The sequence below is a fragment of the Danio aesculapii genome, chromosome 17 (assembly GCF_903798145.1).
Source record: "Danio aesculapii chromosome 17, fDanAes4.1, whole genome shotgun sequence".
NCBI lineage: Eukaryota > Metazoa > Chordata > Actinopteri > Cypriniformes > Danionidae > Danio > Danio aesculapii.
In genome coordinates this window covers 1,301,839-1,320,470 of record NC_079451.1, presented here as the reverse complement: position 1 = coordinate 1,320,470, position 18,632 = coordinate 1,301,839, and the positions used below count along the sequence as shown (strand labels likewise).

The 18,632-nt window shown below is 39.6% G+C and overlaps 2 protein-coding genes across 2 annotated transcripts in view; one reads left to right on the top strand and one right to left on the bottom strand.

The window, feature by feature from the left end:
- The window catches only part of ttll5 (tubulin tyrosine ligase-like family, member 5), a 119,418-nt gene extending 103,247 nt beyond the window's left edge, over positions 1 to 16,171 (top strand). The window contains exons 31-32 of the mRNA XM_056477629.1: positions 6,338 to 6,420; positions 12,256 to 16,171. Of these exons, the coding sequence (XP_056333604.1) occupies positions 6,338 to 6,420; positions 12,256 to 12,308 (136 nt within the window). The 3' untranslated portion in view covers positions 12,309 to 16,171. The remainder of the gene's footprint in view (positions 1 to 6,337; positions 6,421 to 12,255) is intronic.
- Positions 16,172 to 16,253: 82 nt separating this feature from the next.
- Positions 16,254 to 18,632, bottom strand: part of tgfb3 (transforming growth factor, beta 3) — a 33,677-nt gene continuing 31,298 nt past the window's right edge. The window contains exon 7 of the mRNA XM_056477630.1: positions 16,254 to 16,981. Coding sequence (XP_056333605.1) covers positions 16,823 to 16,981 — 159 coding nt within the window. The 3' untranslated portion in view covers positions 16,254 to 16,822. The remainder of the gene's footprint in view (positions 16,982 to 18,632) is intronic.

Here is an 18,632-nt window from a genome sequence, read left to right as displayed (position 1 = left end):
AAAATGATTAGCATGCAGCTAGCATGATGCTAACATAATTAATATGTAGCTAGCATGATGATAACATAATTACTTTGTATGGAGAATGTTGCTAAGAATGATTCGCATAATGCTAACAACAGTAATCATGTAGCTAGAGTAATCCTAACATGATTGACACATAGCTAGCCTAATGCTAACATGATTAGCATGTAGAATGGTAAATACTCTTAAGGCAAATGTCATATCAACAGTAGAAAGGTTTTGAACACACTACAGCAAAGGTTAATGGTGACTTATACTGTACATTTAAAGTAAAAAAAGGAGCCACACTTGTACTTTGGCAGCACGTCTGAAACGAAATCCGAAACGAGAGATAGATGTGTGTCCAGAGATGGAGACTCGCTCCTGTTTTCCCTGCAGTAATGCTAGCGTGTGGAAAGGCACACAGGGAGAGGCGGGAAACAGAGGTGATTCCTGAAGCTCTGAGATATGAAGTTAAAGGCTCTGGACTCGGCAGTGTTTGCTCGTACCGTGTTTACCCTCTCCGTGTGGAATTCCAGAGCCTCTCGCTCCCGGCCGCGCTGCATTTTTGTGGTTGGCCTGTGTGACATGGGAAAGTGTGGGAAAAACGGAAGCCTGAACGCAGAAACTCTGGATTGGAAACACTGAAGGAGAAACCGACAGGTGAAGACGCTGGAGGAGTAACGTTTTGCTTTTATTTGATCTCAGTTTTAGTCAGTACTCTGGCTGTTCACACTTTATTTTAATGTACAATTCACACTATTAACAAACCACTAAGCAAGATTTTTAACTCAGTAAACTACTACTTCCCTGCTGAAAAATCCAGCTTAAACCAGCCTAGGCTGGTTAGCTGGTTTTCGCTGGTTGACCAGCCTGGTTTTAGAGGGGTTTTGGCCATTTCCAGGCTGGTTTCCAGCCATTTCCAGCCTGGTCTTAGCTGGTCAGACTGGAAAATGACCAGCTAAATCCAGCTAAAACCAGCTTGACCAGCCTTGAAATAATAGTCAAAGTAAATTTACTGTATAAATCTTTCTTTTTCTTATTTGGGGAACTCAGCACTGGGATTTTATTCTTGTGATTAGATTGGGCTAGCATGACATTAACTTGATTAGCATGTAGCAAGCACGATGGCAACACGATTATTATGTAGCTACGATGACTCTAACATGATTGTGTCAACATGAGTGGCTATCAACATGCTAACATGTAGCTAGAATGATTCCCTTAGCTATGAATGTTTCGCATAATGTTCTGTATCATGTAGCTAACGTAATGCATTTCGTTAACCTCGCTAGAATGATGCTAAGAACGTATCGCGTAATACTAACAGCATGCTAATCATGTAGGCAACATAATGCATATTGTTAACTTGATGCTACCATAACATTGCTAGCGTAATGTTAACATGAGAGCATGTAGCTAGCATGACTGATAAATACTCTTAAGATTAATGTCGTATCTACAAAAGAAAGGTTATTGTTTTCTGCTAATAAGGAATATTGTTCAGCTAAAAATGTATTGAGCTAACTGTTTCCTTAAACATGCATTAACAGGAGTCCGCATGACATATGTGCTCCTTAAGTCCTCTGAATCGTCTTCCTGAATAAAATGATTAAACGTCAGTGTGTTCCTCTGCATAAATCTGTCTGGATCCTGAAATAGAGCGCATGAATCATATGGACTGTTATGAGATGCTTTGTGGAGCGCGGCAGGATAAATCTCCCCTTTCAGATTCAGACGTTCAGCCACTGATTTATACCAGCGTTCATCTCTGCTAAAGCATTAATAAGCTGCTCTGACTGTTAGATACAGCATTCTGGGGGCCAATGGGAATCAAGATCAGCCCAGCTAATTATCATATAAGAAACTGAAGTATTAGAAAGACAAAATGGCCACACTTTACACTAAGAATTCATTAGTTAATGTGTTTACTAATAGTTGTAGAGCATTTATTCATCATTTACTAATGCATTATTACAATTTGTTTCTGTTAACGTTAGTTAATGCACTGTGAGTTAACATCAACTAACAGTGAATGACTTTAGTACCATTAACTAGTGTTAAAAAAGACGGATAAATACTGTAGTAAATGGATTGTTCATTGTTTGTTCATATAAAGTGAGTAAATACATCGAAAAAAAGATTATTCAAAGATGATTCCTTGGATTTACTCAATTTTTTTACGTTAAGTGGTTGTAAACAATTTATTTGTGTTGAATTTACACAAACAAATTAAGTTGAACATTATTAAATTTAATTTGTTTGTTTAAATTCAACACAAGTAAATAGTTTGCAACAGTTTTGCAAGCAACACTTTTTTTCAGTGAAGTAATATTACCTAATGCAACCTTATTATAGACATATAGACTACACTAGGCTAAAATAGATTCATGAATATATATATATATATATTTATATATATTAATATATACAATTATAAATGTAAAGTTTAAACGCGTTTAAAGATTATTATTGAAGATTATTTATTTTTTGTTTCCATAATTTGTGTAGTGCATCAAATTTAAAGGGACAGTTCACCCCAAAATATTAATTCTGTCATCATTTATTGTTTCAAAACCTGCTTGTGTTTCTTTCTACTTCACACACACGCACGCACACACACACACACAAAAATATATTTATAAAGAATATATTTATAAAGGCCACCATAATTTTTCATGTGTGAGTCCAGCTGCTCTCTCATAACAGGGAAATGGAAATAAAACCTTCGTTGCGGCACATTTATAAACGCAACACTGACGATCCGTGTCTCCCAATAATTCTTCTTCTTCCGTTTGTTTTAATTACGGTTGGCAACACAACGTGGCGTCTCTCTGCCGTCTGAACATTGTAACAGGTAAAAACAGTCTTCGAAGCTATATCATGCATATTAATGAAGTTGCAGCTCATTCACAATAGAGCGCGCTGATTGGTTTGATCCAAGTCTTTCTCATGAATTAATGATGAAAACTCAAAGACGTCACGTTGTACAGACCCCCCGGTACGGACATCCAGTCTCTACGCTGAGACGTGCACAATGATCTAAACGGCGTGACGCAGCTTCAAAATTTATTTTCAAACCGGAAGAACGAATGACAGATTTACACCTTTTTTTGGTGAAATATTTGTGTCCTAATAGTGTTTTTAGCACAGTGGGAAACATATATGACTGTCAACATCTCCAAACATGTGTTTCGGTGTTTGGTGACCCTTTAAAGTGTGATTGTTAATCAGGTTAATTAGGCAAGTTAGAGTATATAGGCAAATCATTGGACAGCTGTGGTTTGTTTTGAATGTGGGCTAATAATATCAACCCAGGCTCATTCTGAGAACGTAGTCCCGTGGACGTTTCTGGAGACTGCGAAATACGTAGCCAGGGGTACGTCCGGCTGCATTTAATTTTTTTTAGCGAACGCTGCGGGGCGGAGTGACGCCGTTCCCTTCGGCGCTTGCCGGCCGGCCGCTCGCCTCCGTGTGGAGGGCTTTCCCGCTGCAACCAGTTTGTCCGGTTAGCTCTTCGTGTACTCAAGCGGACTCGAGGCGCAGAGAGGGGCTGACCACGACGACGACGACGACCAGGTTTGAGTCCGGGGAAGAGCGGTTCCAGAAATCAGGTAAGAAAACAAAAACAAAATCCAAAAAATGAAGCGAACAAGTTCATCACAGGGTGAGAATGTGGTCAAAATCCGAAAACGTGGTAAAAATCAGACGAGGGCTTTTCTTTTTCTGGACGGCTTTTGTGAATCGTCGTTGGTTGGGTTTAGGGACGGAGGAGGGTGGGTCAGCCGATTGGCCGGTCGACCGGGTCAATCATTCTGTCATCCAGGCAGACAGGCGAAAGGTCGTTCGACAGCGGCCTCCAGCGGGTTTACGCGAGAACGGCGCGGGAAAAAGCGCACACAGCGGCCTCTCGCGGATTCTCGAAAACAAAAACTGCAAAAATACGTACCTCCCGGGATGTATTTCGCGGTCTCCAGAAACGTCCCCGGGACTACGTTCTCAGAATGAGCCTGGGTTGAATAATATTGACCTTAAAATAGTTTGTAAACTGCTTTCATTTCAGCCAAGCTAAAATAAATCAGACTTTTTCCAGAAGAAAAAAGATTATAGGAAATACTGCGAAAGTCTCTGTTTAACAGCACTTGGGAAATATAAAAAAAATGATTAAAATCGTATGTATTTGCCTTCAGATGAATGTTTTTGCTCCTCTGCAGATCTGAATTTACTGAGTGTCCCGGCTGCGATTTAACAAGCTCCACACCTCCACTTGTGTGCTGCTTTTGGCGCGCGGCCCGTCCACATCTGACCGCACACACTAATAGCCTTAAACTCCGATCGCCAATAAAGCCCTGAAGTGTCATTTCCTGCGTAAAGCGAGCGAGCGAGAGAGTTTTACGTGTAATTCTCAGCCTTTCTATCTGAGCAACCAAATGAAAGGACAACTTTGTGGCCCCTACAAGGCAGCACTGTGCGCCCTCATTAGTGCGCTAATGCGGCTCTGGCGAACTCCCGTTCTGCTCCTGGAGCTTAAATACCAGCTCGCCTTTATTTATTGTTCCCAAAAAATGCTTAGCGGATTTAACGTGCAGAGTTACAGGCATGTCGGGCCCCGTTTAGCCTGGGATAATTGTGCCGGCTCTCCTTCTTTTGAGTGAGAGAGAGAGGTGCATTATTCTTGTGCTGATTGTGAGGGAGCGCCGGTCATTAGGGCTCTTTTTACTGCAAGAGAGAGCACAGATATGACAGCACAGAGGCTGAATTATTCTCTCAAATTCAGTTCTTTATTATATGCAACATGAAATAGTTTTGAAATACAGTTCAAGTCTGAATTATTAGCCCCCCTGTATATTTTCCCCCAATTTTTTTTCATGATGACAGCACATAATATTAGACTAGATATTCTTCAAGACACTAGTATTCAGCTTAACATGACATTTAAAGGCCTAACTAGGGTAATTAGGGTAAAGTTAGGGTAATTAGGCAAGTCATTGTATAACAGTGGTTTATTCTGGAGACAATCCAAAACATTACTAAGTTATCTTATAATAAAATAAGCATAAGTGTTAGCGTGTCACACCCTCGGCTCGTTCCTGCAGTCCTAATCACCACTCTCCCTCAGCATCCACCACACCCGTGAATCCTCACCTGATTACTAATCACCCGCACCTGCACCTGCAATCACCACTCGCTATAAATACTCACCTCACTCACTCAGTCTTTGGCTGGAATCAAAGACGCACGGTCCTCCTCGTCTTCTCTCCTGTGCTCCTCCGGATGTTCTCCTCCTCCTGTGTATCAGATACACCTGATTATAGTGACTATTCTTATGCTGGCGTTTTACCAAAGCATTGAGCTTACCCACTGAACTGATTGTATGTGAGATCGCTCACCCTCTGCATAGCCATTCACCTGCTTCACCTTACATTAGTTGTTTGCTAAGCTTAAATAACCTCCCTTGAAGTGTTATCCTCCTTGTCTTCCTTGTGTGACCGTGACGTAACGAGACTCTTAAACTTGATAAACGCTGAACAATCAAAGCACACTTTAAGGTAGCTCAATCAACATCAGTAAGGTGTGAATAATAATGATGCAGTAAACCTCAAACTCTGTCAGCAAAACTAATTATGACGATCAAATCTGAGTTTTTCAAGTAAAGGAACTGACCATCATCATTCAAATCCATATTGCAACACTACAAATCGTGAAGTTGAATGACTACATTACCCCCGATGCTAAAAACTCTTTCAGATGGGGAACTAGTGGCTGGATGCACAGGTAAAGAAACCAAAAAGCCACTCTGGCGACATCCTTATATCCTTTATTTACAATCTCCTCACTACTGCTATACGGCACTCATTTTCATGTATGTTGTTATTCTGACCTGAAATGGGGATGATAAAACCCAACCCGAGTCTGTTTACGTATAGCATCTAAAAGCAGGTGAAAAGTATGAGGCGCTTGGTTTTCTTTACCATTTTCAATGCACTTTGCGCTCGCGCTCCCCTGGCGTCTCTTGTTTATTTTATTAGCCTATTATTTAATTAATAGGCTACTGAGTGACTGACGTTGTTCTTACTTTCATTTTCAAAGCGTCTGCTAGTTATTTTATTTTCAAGATCTGAGGTGAACGATCGGCTGCTGCTTTCAGCAGGACAGTAAATGTCACATTAAATGATATTTAAACTCACATTGGGAGCATTTAACACTGAACAAAGCACATAATCAGTACCTGAGGCGATCATTCCCATAATAGTTTATGCTGTTGTCATATCACAGAAATACAAAGCATTTCTACAATAGAAATTTCACTCATCATCATGTTATTTGTCCACAGGACAGCTTTATCTGAGACTCCAGCAGCTCACACGACCACCAGTGGACAACATGTGGTGTATGAGACAGTGTGCGCAAAGACAGGTGAGGACACACACACACACACACAGATTACCTGTGCACTAGCGATGAGATCTGAGTTAAACTTTTGCACAAAACTGTAGTATCACACAAAACATTAGCGAATAAAGCAGTGTTTCCAGTCAATGAGAAACTGAAGAGAACGGAATCCTCACTTCCTGATAATCTGGATCAAATATCGCTGAGAGAAGTGTAGTCTGATGCACTGTTGGGATTTATCACTGTGGAGTTTGTTCTTCTCTAATAAATGAGCTGCACCTCAGAAGACGAAGACGCAACACAATGAACGCAGTGAATGCGCTAGCTTTTGCAGGCGTGAGGCGCTCTTTGGAAGCGCAGGCAGATGCTCAAGACAGTTCTGGAGGGAATAACAATAATACTGAAGCGCTGTGATGACGGACTGACGGCTGAGTCCTTTTACAATCAGCAAAACAACGTGCTGGAAACACTCCATTACAGCAGAGTCCCTGAAACACACATATATATCTGATCATCATCTGTTTAAACTAAATTCCATCACTTTACTGATGCACAGAGTTTATTAAATGTGTTTCCATCATAGCTTATGCACATATTTTCTTATCGGATAAAAGGTTTATCCTACTCAATTATTTGCATTTGTTTTTTAATGTGCATTTGAATAATTGATACGCTTCTTGGTGTTTCCAGTACGCAATTTTTCATGAAATATTCCAAAATGCGCATAAAAATAGGTGGATGGAAACACAGCTACGGTACGTCCAGCATTGTGTTTTGTCAGATGAACGCTGGTGCTCATGCCAGCTCCGGCTTTGGTATTTTAATGAGGAACCTTGGCAGTGGGATCGAGGCCGGTGTGTCCGAGCAGCTGGACATAGTGACCATTCCTGCATGAGCTTTAATACCAGACACTGAGAGCGTCTAGTGTTGCTGAGCAGACCACATCAGCTGACCATGAGTGCACTAACAAACACATACAGTTAAAGTCAGAATTATTAGTCATCTGGATATTTTTCCTCCATTTTCTGTTTAACAGAAAGATTTTTGTTCAACACATTTCTAATCATAATAGTTTTAATAACTCATTTCTAATAGCTGATTTCTTTTCTCTTTGCCATGATGACAGCACATAATATTCTTCAAGACACTAGTATTCAGCTTAAAGTGACATTTAAAGGCTTAACTAGGTTAATTAGGCAAGTCATTGTATAACATTTCTGTAGACAAATAAAAATATTGTTGAAGGGGGCTAATAGTATTGATCAAAAATTAACAACTACTTTTATTCTAGCCAAAATAAAAGAAATAAGACTTTCTCTAGTAGAAAAAAATATTGTAGGAAATACTGTGAAAATGTCGCTCTGTTAGACATAGCTTTGGAAATATTTGAAAAAGAAAACAGATTTTGCAGGAATCATTTAGACGTCAACACATGAAGCTCTCTGGTCTGCCATACGTTCTGCGGAATTCTGTGGAAAATCTGTGGAAAATTTGCGGAATTCTGTGGAAAATCTGCGGAATTCTGTGGAAAATCTGTGGAAAATCTGCGGAATTCTGTGGAAAATTTGCGGAATTCTGTGGAAAATCTGCGGAATTCTGTGGAAAATCTGTGGAAAATCTGCGGAATTCTGTGGAAAATCTGCGGAATTCAGTGGAAAATCTGTGGAATTCTGTGGAAAATCTGCGGAATTCTGTGGAAAATCTGTGGAAAATCTGCGGAATTCTGTGGAAAATCTGGAAAATCTGCGGAATTCTGTGGAAAATCTGCAATTCTGTGGAAAATCTGGAAATTCTGTGGAAAATCTGTGGAAATTCTGTGGAAAATCTGGAAATTCTGTGGAAAATCTGGAAAATCTGCGGAATTCTGTGGAAAATCTGCAATTCTGTGGAAAATCTGGAAATTCTGTGGAAAATCTGTGGAAATTCTGTGGAAAATCTGCGGAATTCTGTGGAAAATCTTCGGAATTATGTGGAAAATCTGCAATTCTGTGGAAAATCTGTGGAATTCTGTGGAAAATCTGTGGAATTCTGTGGAAAATCTCCGGAATTCTGTGGAAAATCTGTGGAAAATCTGCGGAATTCTGTGGAAAATCTGCAATTCTGTGGAAAATCTGGAAATTCTGTGGAAAATCAGTGGAAATTCTGTGGAAAATCTGGAAATTCTGTGGAAAATCTGGAAAATCTGCGGAATTCTGTGGAAAATCTGCAATTCTGTGGAAAATCTGGAAATTCTGTGGAAAATCTGTGGAAACTCTGTGGAAAATCTGCGGAATTCTGTGGAAAATCTTCGGAATTATGTGGAAAATCTGCAATTCTGTGGAAAATCTGTGGAATTCTGTGGAAAATCTGCAAATCTGTGGAAAATCTGTGCAAATCTGTGGAAAATCGGCGGAATTCTGTGGAAAATCTGCGGAAGTCTGTGGAAAATCTGCGGAATTCTGTGGAAAATCTGCGGAATTCTGTGGAAAATCTGTGGAAAATCTGCGGAATTCCGTGGAAAATCTGCAATTCTGTGGAAAATCTGTGGAATTCTGTGGAAAATCTGTGGAATTCTGTAGAAAATCTGTGCAAATCTGTGGAAAATCAGCGGAATTCTGTGGAAAATCTGCGGAATTCTGTGGAAAATCTGTGCAAATCTGTGGAAAATCAGCGGAATTCTGTGGAAAATCTGTGGAATTCTGTGGAAAATCTGCGGAATTCTGTGGAAAATCTGCGGAATTCTGTGGAAAATCTGCAATTCTGTGGAAAATCTGGAAATTCTGTGGAAAATCTGTGGAAATTCTGTGGAAAATCTGGAAATTCTGTGGAAAATCTGGAAAATCTCCGGAATTCTGTGGAAAATCTGCAATTCTGTGGAAAATCTGGAAATTCTGTGGAAAATCTGTGGAAATTCTGTGGAAAATCTGCGGAATTCTGTGGAAAATCTTCGGAATTATGTGGAAAATCTGCAATTCTGTGGAAAATCTGCAAATCTGTGGAAAATCTGTGCAAATCTGTGGAAAATCGGCGGAATTCTGTGGAAAATCTGCGGAAGTCTGTGGAAAATCTGCGGAATTCTGTGGAAAATCTGTGGAAAATCTGTGGAATTCTGTGGAAAATCTGCAATTCTGTGGAAAATCTGTGGAATTCTGTGGAAAATCTGTGGAATTCTGTGGAAAATCTGCAAATCTCTGGAAAATCTGGAAATTCTGTGGAAAATCTGGAAATTCTGTGGAAAATCTGGAAAATCTCCGGAATTCTGTGGAAAATCTGCAATTCTGTGGAAAATCTGGAAATTCTGTGGAAAATCTGTGGAAATTCTGTGGAAAATCTGCGGAATTCTGTGGAAAATCTTCGGAATTATGTGGAAAATCTGCAATTCTGTGGGAAATCTGTGGAATTCTGTGGAAAATCTGCAAATCTGTGGAAAATCTGTGCAAATCTGTGGAAAATCGGCGGAATTCTGTGGAAAATCTGCGGAAGTCTGTGGAAAATCTGCGGAATTCTGTGGAAAATCTGCGGAAAATCTGCGGAATTCTGTGGAAAATCTGTGGAAAATCTGCGGAATTCCGTGGAAAATCTGCAATTCTGTGGAAAATCTGTGGAATTCTGTGGAAAATCTGTGGAATTCTGTAGAAAATCTGTGCAAATCTGTGGAAAATCAGCGGAATTCTGTGGAAAATCTGCGGAATTCTGTGGAAAATCTGTGCAAATCTGTGGAAAATCAGCGGAATTCTGTGGAAAATCTGCGGAATTCTGTGGAAAATCAGCGGAGAAAATTTGCGCGCAGATTCCGTGTGGGCCTACTTATGGCTTGATTCTGACTTATATTGTTTATCTAAATGTTTTTTATTTATTAAAAAGGCAATACAATATATTCCAAACATAATCCATTTGAATGATGTCACTGCTGCCTCCAGACTTTTTTATGGATTTGTTGGTTTATTTATTTATGATTGTTTAGACTTGTTTACATTGAAAAAGCGAAACTCATAAAGGTTTAAAACCACTTGAGGGAGAGTCAATAGTGGGTAAATGTTCGTTTTTGGTGTGAACTATCCCTTTAAAATAAAGGCATGACCACAACACGAAAGCAAAACAGTGTGTGTCTGTTAAGCAGCTCTGCATGCGTGTGTGTGCGTGTTTATAGGCACAGTTCACTCAAAAATGAAAGTTCTGTCATCATTTACACACCCTTCGCTTGCTCCAATGACTTTATTCTGTTGAACACAAAAGAAGATACTTTGAAGAATGCTGAAAACCTGTAACTATCGACTTACATAGTAGGAAAAACAAATATGAAAGTCAACAATAACAGCTTTCCAGCTAAAGATCTCCTTTAGTGTTGATTAGTGGTTGATGAGGTTTGTGCTGTGACCGATTAAGTGTGAACTGACCCTTTAAGCGTCCCATCAGCACCTGCAGCTCCGTCTGAAGTTCACAGATGCAGTGGGAAAGGCATCTGAGCGAGGACTGAAAGCGCTGCTGTTGTTTTAGTGCGGATGAGAGAGTTTAGACGGATCCACACGGCCACATTCTCTAAAATCAGCCGTCAGCACGCATCAGCGTCGCTCCGTAAACAGCTCTCCATTGTTGTCTTGTTTTTCCTCTTGGTTGTTTCCGCTCGACCTCGTCTCACTTTACACTCAGATCTCAGCCAAATGCTTTGAGACGGTATATTCATCGAAGAACGTTAATTAGAAGCAAAATGATTAATAATGAAGAAGTTAGAGCATTTAGAAGGGATAGTTCACACAAGAATCACTATTTACTCTCTCTTTCAAACCTTCAGGAGTTCCTTTCTTCTGTTAAACACACCAATGAAGAGCTTTTGAAGAAAACTATTGACTTCCATACACTCAAAAAATATATATAAATCAATATATGTTTGCTGTTTAGTGGTGACACAGTGGTGCAGTAGGTAGTGCTGTCGCTTCACTGCAAGAAGGTCGTTGGTTCGAGCCTCGGCTGGGTCAGTTGGCGTTTCTGTGTGGAGTTTGTGAATTGAGAAGGCTAAATTGTCTGTAGTGTATGAGTATGATTGAGTGTGTATGGATGTTTCCCAGCGATGGGCTGCAGCTGGAAGGCCATCCGCTGCATAAAACATATGCTGGATAAGTTGGCGGTTCATTCCGCTGTGGTGATCACAGATTAATTTCAGATGTATCATCATCTGTTGAACTGCATCCCAATCATCACAAATACAGCAGGAGACCTACTGGAACCAGCATAGACCAAGATTCTCACAGAAATCAGTCAAGTTTGGTGAAGGAATAGTCATGGTTTGGGGTTACATTCAGCATGAGGGCGTGCGAGAGATCTTTAATCAAAAGATTTCGTCCTCACTCTAGACATTACACTAGAGAATCATTCAGATACTAGCTCTAAAGTGAGGTTAGTGAATGAGTAACGGTTTTTGCTGTTCTGACGTCAGCTGCAGATGTGAATAAATGGCAGAAGAAAGGAATTTTAGATCCTCTGTGTGTTTGATTTTCATATTTATACATCCGATTATGCAGTCTGTTGTATACTGTAAATGCAATATCACACTTGTAGTAGTGCAATATAGCTGTATATCGGCACTGGTGGGACACTAAGGCACTCAACAGCAATATCGCACTGCTACTCATGTGATATTGCTCATATATATATATATCTTGTGTTGATATGTATGTATGTACAGTACAGTGTGTATCCTAAGCTCCTGAAACCCCCCCACAAATAATTCCATGTGTGTTTGCGCACACTTGAGGATTAAAGCTGATTCTGATTGTAAATGTTGAGGTGAACTGTCCCTGTAATGGCGGTGAGCGCGCAGTAAACCTGATCTCCAGTGTTGTGTTACAGTAAACTGATAGACGTGTGTTTGTGTGTTGGCAGGTCTGTCGGTGTACAGTAAACTCTTCCACACTCAGGGCTCCAGGAACAGATGAATGACCATCAGCTGCTCTCTGGGATACGTTTACACTCACGAACCCCCCCGTCAGAAACTCACAGCCTCTTCAAACTTGACTACATGACTACACTCCCTCATGTTTCAGCCTTATGTGTGTGTTTTGCTTTTCTTTGTTTTTCTGACTGTGTGTCTCTGGATCTGAAGGCTTTCTGTCCCACGGGTGATTTTCAGCCCATGCGAAAGAGCGCAGACTGATGTCTCACAAGAGCGAGCACGCCAACGGCAGAGTTTTACCACGTTTACATGAGTTCAGAAGCTTTCCACCTGCGCAAGTGCCTCAGTCAACCACTGGATACAACAATCACCAGGTAAAGCTGATGAGGGATGGAAAACATCACATGGAGAAGAAGAAAAAGGAGACGCTTGGAGTAATTCTGGTTTGTTTCTAACGTAAACATCCTTAACTCAAGATCAGTTCAGCTTCTGATGATGTTCGTTATTTTTAGGGGTGTTAAATGGGTCTGAAAATGGGACAGTTTACCTGAAAATACGATTCTGTCATCATTTACTCAACCTATACTGTATTGAGGTTGGGTTTTTCGGTTGAACACAAAAGAAGATATTTTGAAGAATGTTGGAAACCTGTAACCATTCATTTGCATTGTAGTCAAAACAAATAGTACGAAAGTTAAAGGTCTCCAGCTTTCTTTGAAATACTTTCATGTTCAACAGAATAAAGAAACTCAAAGGTTTGGAATGATTAAAGATGAGAAAATGATGACATATTTGATTTAGGGGTGAACTATCCCTTTAATTCTGAAGCAAATAAATTTTAAGTATTAAGTAATTTAAGGAGATAGTTCACCCATGAATATGATTATGTCATCATTTACTCAACCTATACTGTATTGAGTTCGTTTTTCTGCTGTTGAACAAAAAAGCAGATACTTTGAAGAATGTTGGAGACTGGTAACCGTTGTTTTAAGCATTAAATCACTTAAAGCGATAGTTCATCATTTCACCAGCCTATACTATATTGAGTTTCTTTTTGCTTCTGTTGAACACAGTAGATATTTTGAAGAATGTTGGAAACCTGTAACCATTGATTTTCTTTGTAGTCAAAACAAATAGTATGAAAGTTAAAGGTCTCCAGCTTTCTGTGAAATATCTTCTTTCATGTTCAACAGAAGAAAGAAAATCATAAAGGTTTGGAATGATTAAAGATAAGAAAATGATGAGCTATTTGATTTTGGGGTGAACTATCCCTTTAATTCTGAAGCAAAACCATTGGTTGTTTTAAGCATGAAATCACTTAAAGGGACAGTTCACCCAAAAATCATTTCTTCAGCTTACACTGTATTGAGTTGTTTTCTTCGTCTGCTGAACACAAAAGAAGATATCTCGAAGAATGTTGGAGTTCTTTAACCATTGACTTGCATTGGTAAAAGAAACAGTATGAAAGTTACAGGTTTTCAGCTTTCTTTAACATATTTTTTGTGTTAAACAGAAGAAAGAAGAGACTCTGAAAGGTTTAGAACAAGTAAAGGAGGAGTAAATAATGACATTATTTCATTTTTGGCTGAACTATCCCTTTAATTCTAAAGCAAAGAATATATATTTTAGATATTAAATCATTTAAAGGGACAGTACACCCAAAAATGACAGTTCTGTCATCATTTACTCAACCTATACTGCATTGAGTTTTTTATTTTTATCAAAAGTAGATATTTTGAAGAATGTTGGAAAAGGAAAAACGGATAATGAAAGCTACAGATCATCAGCTTTCTTTAAAATATCTTCTTTTGTGTTCAACTGAAGAAAGAAAATCTGAAAGGTTTGAAACATGTAATGCCTGAAAAATCATTTAGGGGTGAACTATCCCTTTAACTCTAAAGCAAATCAATTTTAAGTATTAAGTAATTTAAGGAGATAGTTCACCCAAGAATGTGATTCTGTCATCATTTACTCAACCTATACTGTATTGAGTTTGTCTTTCTGCTGTTGAACACAAAAGAAGATACTTTGAAGAATGTTGGAGACCTGTAACTGTTGATTTCCGTTGTAGGAAAAACAAACAGTATTAAAGTTAAAGGTTTCCAACTTATCAACATATCTTCTTTTGTGTTTAATAAAAGAAAGAAACGAGTAAATAATGACTGAAGAAATGTTATTTTGGGGGTGAACTATCCCTTTAATTCTAAAACAAAACACTTTCTGTTGTTTTAAGCATTAAATCACTTAAAGGGATAGTTCATCATTTCCCCAGCTTATACTATATTGAGTTTCTTTTTGCTTCTGTTGAACACAGTAGATATTTTGAAGAATTTTGGAAACCTGTAACCATTGATAGGCATTGATTTATAGGAAAAACAACTAGTGTTTAAGGTAACAAGTTTCCAGCTTTCTTTAACATATCTTCTTTTGTGTTCAACAGATGAAAGAAACTGAAAGGGTTAGACCAGGGATGGGCAAACTCGATCCTCGAGGGCCGGTGTCTCTGCAGAGTTTAGCTCCAAAACTAATCAAACACACCTGAACACCCTAATTAGTGTCTTCAAGATCACTAGAAAGCTACAAGCAGGTGTGTTTGATTAGGGTTGGTGCAAAACTATGCAGGGACACCGGCCCTCCAGGATCGAGTTTGCCCATCCCTGGGTTAGACTGAGTAAAGGAGGAGTAAATGATGACACATTTGATTTTTGGGTGAACTACCCCTTTAATTCTTAAGCAAAACTGTTTATCAAGTATTAAGTCACATTTTCAGTTCATTTGCTGTCATTTCCAGTCACATTACCTCAGGTGATGGAAGATTTAGTTAGATTTAGAAGATTTTCATCCATCTTCAACTGAAATAAAAGTCACCTACATCTTAACTGATGTGAGTATATCAACAGGACATGTTCATTTTAGGATGAGCTATTGTTTTAATGTTAAGAAAACCAGACTTAATATCATTTATCAGTAAATCAATCTTGATTTAAAAATGTGTCGCTGTTTGGACGTTTAGATTTTGTTCACCGCTCTCTTTAGCATACAGTTGTGAACCCATGTCCTGGTAATACTTGATGCATCGAGATCAAAATGTGCTGATGTTGATGACGAGCGTTCGGTTTGACTTTTGTTTACAAATGGCCAAAATGATTTGACGACAGGACAAGCAGCACATTTTTTGAATAAGTTTCATTTTATTATGCAAAATGACCTTATGCAACAGGAGTCAACGTTTGTTTTAGAGTGGTCATAATACTGGAATTTAGTACCAATCGATACCGCCATTTTAAAAATCTCCATTTCCCGCAAACATTTCAGCACGTTCATAAACAGCGCTGATTTGCCATTGCGTTCACATGCTCAACAGAAATGACTGTGATTAGGTCATCAGTTCACCGAACTCACCACTGTTTACTGAGTGTAACCACAGATACTGGGACACTGGAGCGTTTCAAAGTCACGTCGATCAGCTGGTTTGTCTATAAGCTGACATACGAGCGATCCGCTGATGAATCGCGGCTTTAAAACGCTCCAGTGTCCCTCTATCTGTGTTACACTCAGTAAACAGTGGTGAGTTCGGTGAACTGATGACCTAATCACAGTCATTTCTGTTGAGCACGTGAACACAATGGTAAATCAGCGCAGTTTAAGAACAAGCTCAACAGCGCTTAAATGTTCGCAGGAAGTGGACACTTAATATTTAGGTACCGACTGCTGCTGAATTCTAGTATCATGACAACACTAGTGTGTACAGTGTATTTTCTCTCCTGAATTTACTTGAATGTCCTCTTATGCATGACCAAATGTGAGCAATGAAACTGCATTGACCATTGAAGACGTGACCGTTTATGTAATGTTAATGTACTTTTTAACATTTCGTCGTCTCAGTAAACTGAAAATGCCAACTACTTTTTTCGAGATTTTCTTCCCAGGCATTAGCATACGTCATCATTAATCAATTCATGACAAACTGCAGGCTTCATTCAACAGCTGTTTTTGTCATTTTATTAAAAAAAAAAGGTGTTTTCAGGAGTAATAGCGGTAAAAACATTAGCAGTTTGTGATCTAAAAGTTCATGTGTCGGCATACGTCAGCTTCATTGAAGAACTACAAACAAAAAAAATCCCTAAAACTTCTGCCATGCGACAGAGGTAAACATAACCAAGGCGAAACGCAATGTTCTCTCTTTCCAGCATGTTTGTATTAACAAAGAAACACATCAGACAGTGTGAATTACTGTGGTACACACTTTAAACACTCAGTCTGGGGGAACAAAAACATCATTACGCTGTACAGAAACGCTTGTTGAACCCATCCGTTGCTCCAGCATCTGTGGGATCTCAGTAAAGCTCCATCTGTAGATCTTACATGGAGCTTCAGAGTTCAGAAATGCCCATGAGGTCTAAAAGAGCGGACTGAAAATTACACATTAAGAGTAAACAAGTCACTTTAAAGGTCGAACTGGAAGGGATGGTAGTGTGGTGTTTTGGCTGGTCTGAAAACGCAGCGTTGTTAGAAGCTTTTGGCTCCTGGATGGGTTAAAGACGGACCTCCAGACTCTCAGCTGCACTTGCAGGATTTGACGATCATGTTGGAAAGCTGCTCCACTTTAGGCGTCCGGCCCACGTAGTAGAGGATGGTGAGCGGCTCCAGGTCTTGAGGAACGCAGCAGGGGGACGCAGACGCCTCAGGGTTTAGCGTGTTGTACAGACTCAGCAGCTGTGCACATATGAAGGAGCCCACGTCAAATCATCATCATCATCATCATCATACAAAACAGATTTAGCTTCACAAACTCCCTGAGACCATCTTCAGATATCTCAAGATATCTTTCATCTCAAGATATTCTAGATGAAATGGGAGAGCCCCCTCATTCTCTGTAGAAAGCAACTCTCCCGAGTCCAGAAAAGTAACCGAAAACATTGTCAAAACAGTTCAACTGTAATCAAACGAAGCTCCAAAAACACTTTTGCGCACCAAAAACTGTAAGTTAGACTCTGTTGACCAATATCTTCTCTCCCTCATCAGGTCATTGTGTGTGTTTACTATAAACAGTATGGGGTAACACACAAGCGTCTGTAGAAAACACATCCCCTGACCTCATACAGAAAACATTGGTGTACAAAGTCTTTTTCGTCAAACGCAAGTGTTCTTGGAGCTTAGTATGATCACAGTTGAACCACTGAAGTCACATGGACTTAAATTTCACGTTTATATTCATTAAACATATCAGGAAGAATAACCAGAGATTACTTCTATTCAGAGGTCTTGAACTCGCAAGTTGAGACATGGTACTGTCAGAATATGGATCTTGTTTTTCTGTGCTTTTGTTTCGTTCAGGGCCTTAATCTGGGTTGGGATTTTCCAGGTCTAGTTTTTATCTAGGTCTTTAAGAGAGGAGATGGGGGGCTGTTCTAAGTTTTGGAGGGTCTAGTCTTAAGGGTGCATGCATGTCCACCGAAGCTTTGTGTGCAGCAGCAAAAAGGTGCTTCGGTGGACACACGCCCTTAGTCTGGATCTGGGTCTAGAGGTGTTTAGTCTCAGCCTGGATCTAGGTCTTGAGGTTTCTAATCTTAATTTTGGTCTTGGATGTGGTTCTTGAAGGGGTAACTCTTGGTTTGGATATGGGTCTTCATGGTCTAGTCTTAGTTAGAATCTAAGTCTTGTGGGGTTTTGTCTGGGTCTTGAATAGTCTATGGTTAGACGAGATCTGGTTCTTTAGGGGTCAAGTCTTGGTTTGGATATGGGTCTTCATGGTCTAGTCTTAATCTGGATCCTAGTTACCCTTGGAGTCTTGATGGGTTTTGTTTTGGTCTGGGTCTTGAATAGTCTATGGTTAGTCTAGATCTTGTTCTTAAAGGGGTAACTCTTAGTTTGGATATGGGTCTTCATGGTCTAGTCTTAGTTAGAATCTGAGTCTTGTGGGGTTTTGTCTGGGTCTTGAATAGTCTATGGTTAGACGAGATCTGGTTCTTTAGGGGTCAAGTCTTGGATTGGATATGGGTCTTCATGGTCTAGTCTTAGTCTGGATCCTAGTTAGTATCAGAGTCTTGTTGGGTTTTGTCTTGGTCTGGGTCTTGAGTAGTCTATGGTTAGTCTAGATCTGGTTCTTGAAGAGTCTAGTCTTAGTCTTGGGCTTGGTGAGTCCTGATCTCACTCTTGTGGGGTATGGAACAGAGTTTTAAGGGGCTTAATCTTGGTCTCTGTTTTCAAGGGTCTAGTCTTTGGTGTGGAATTTAGGGGCTAGTCTAGGTCTTGATGGGCCAAGTCTTGGTTTGGATCTGGGTCTTGAATGTTTAAGTGTTGGTCTCTATTAGGTCTTGGGTATGATCTTGATCTGTGTCTTGAACTGTTTCATCTTAGTCAGGAA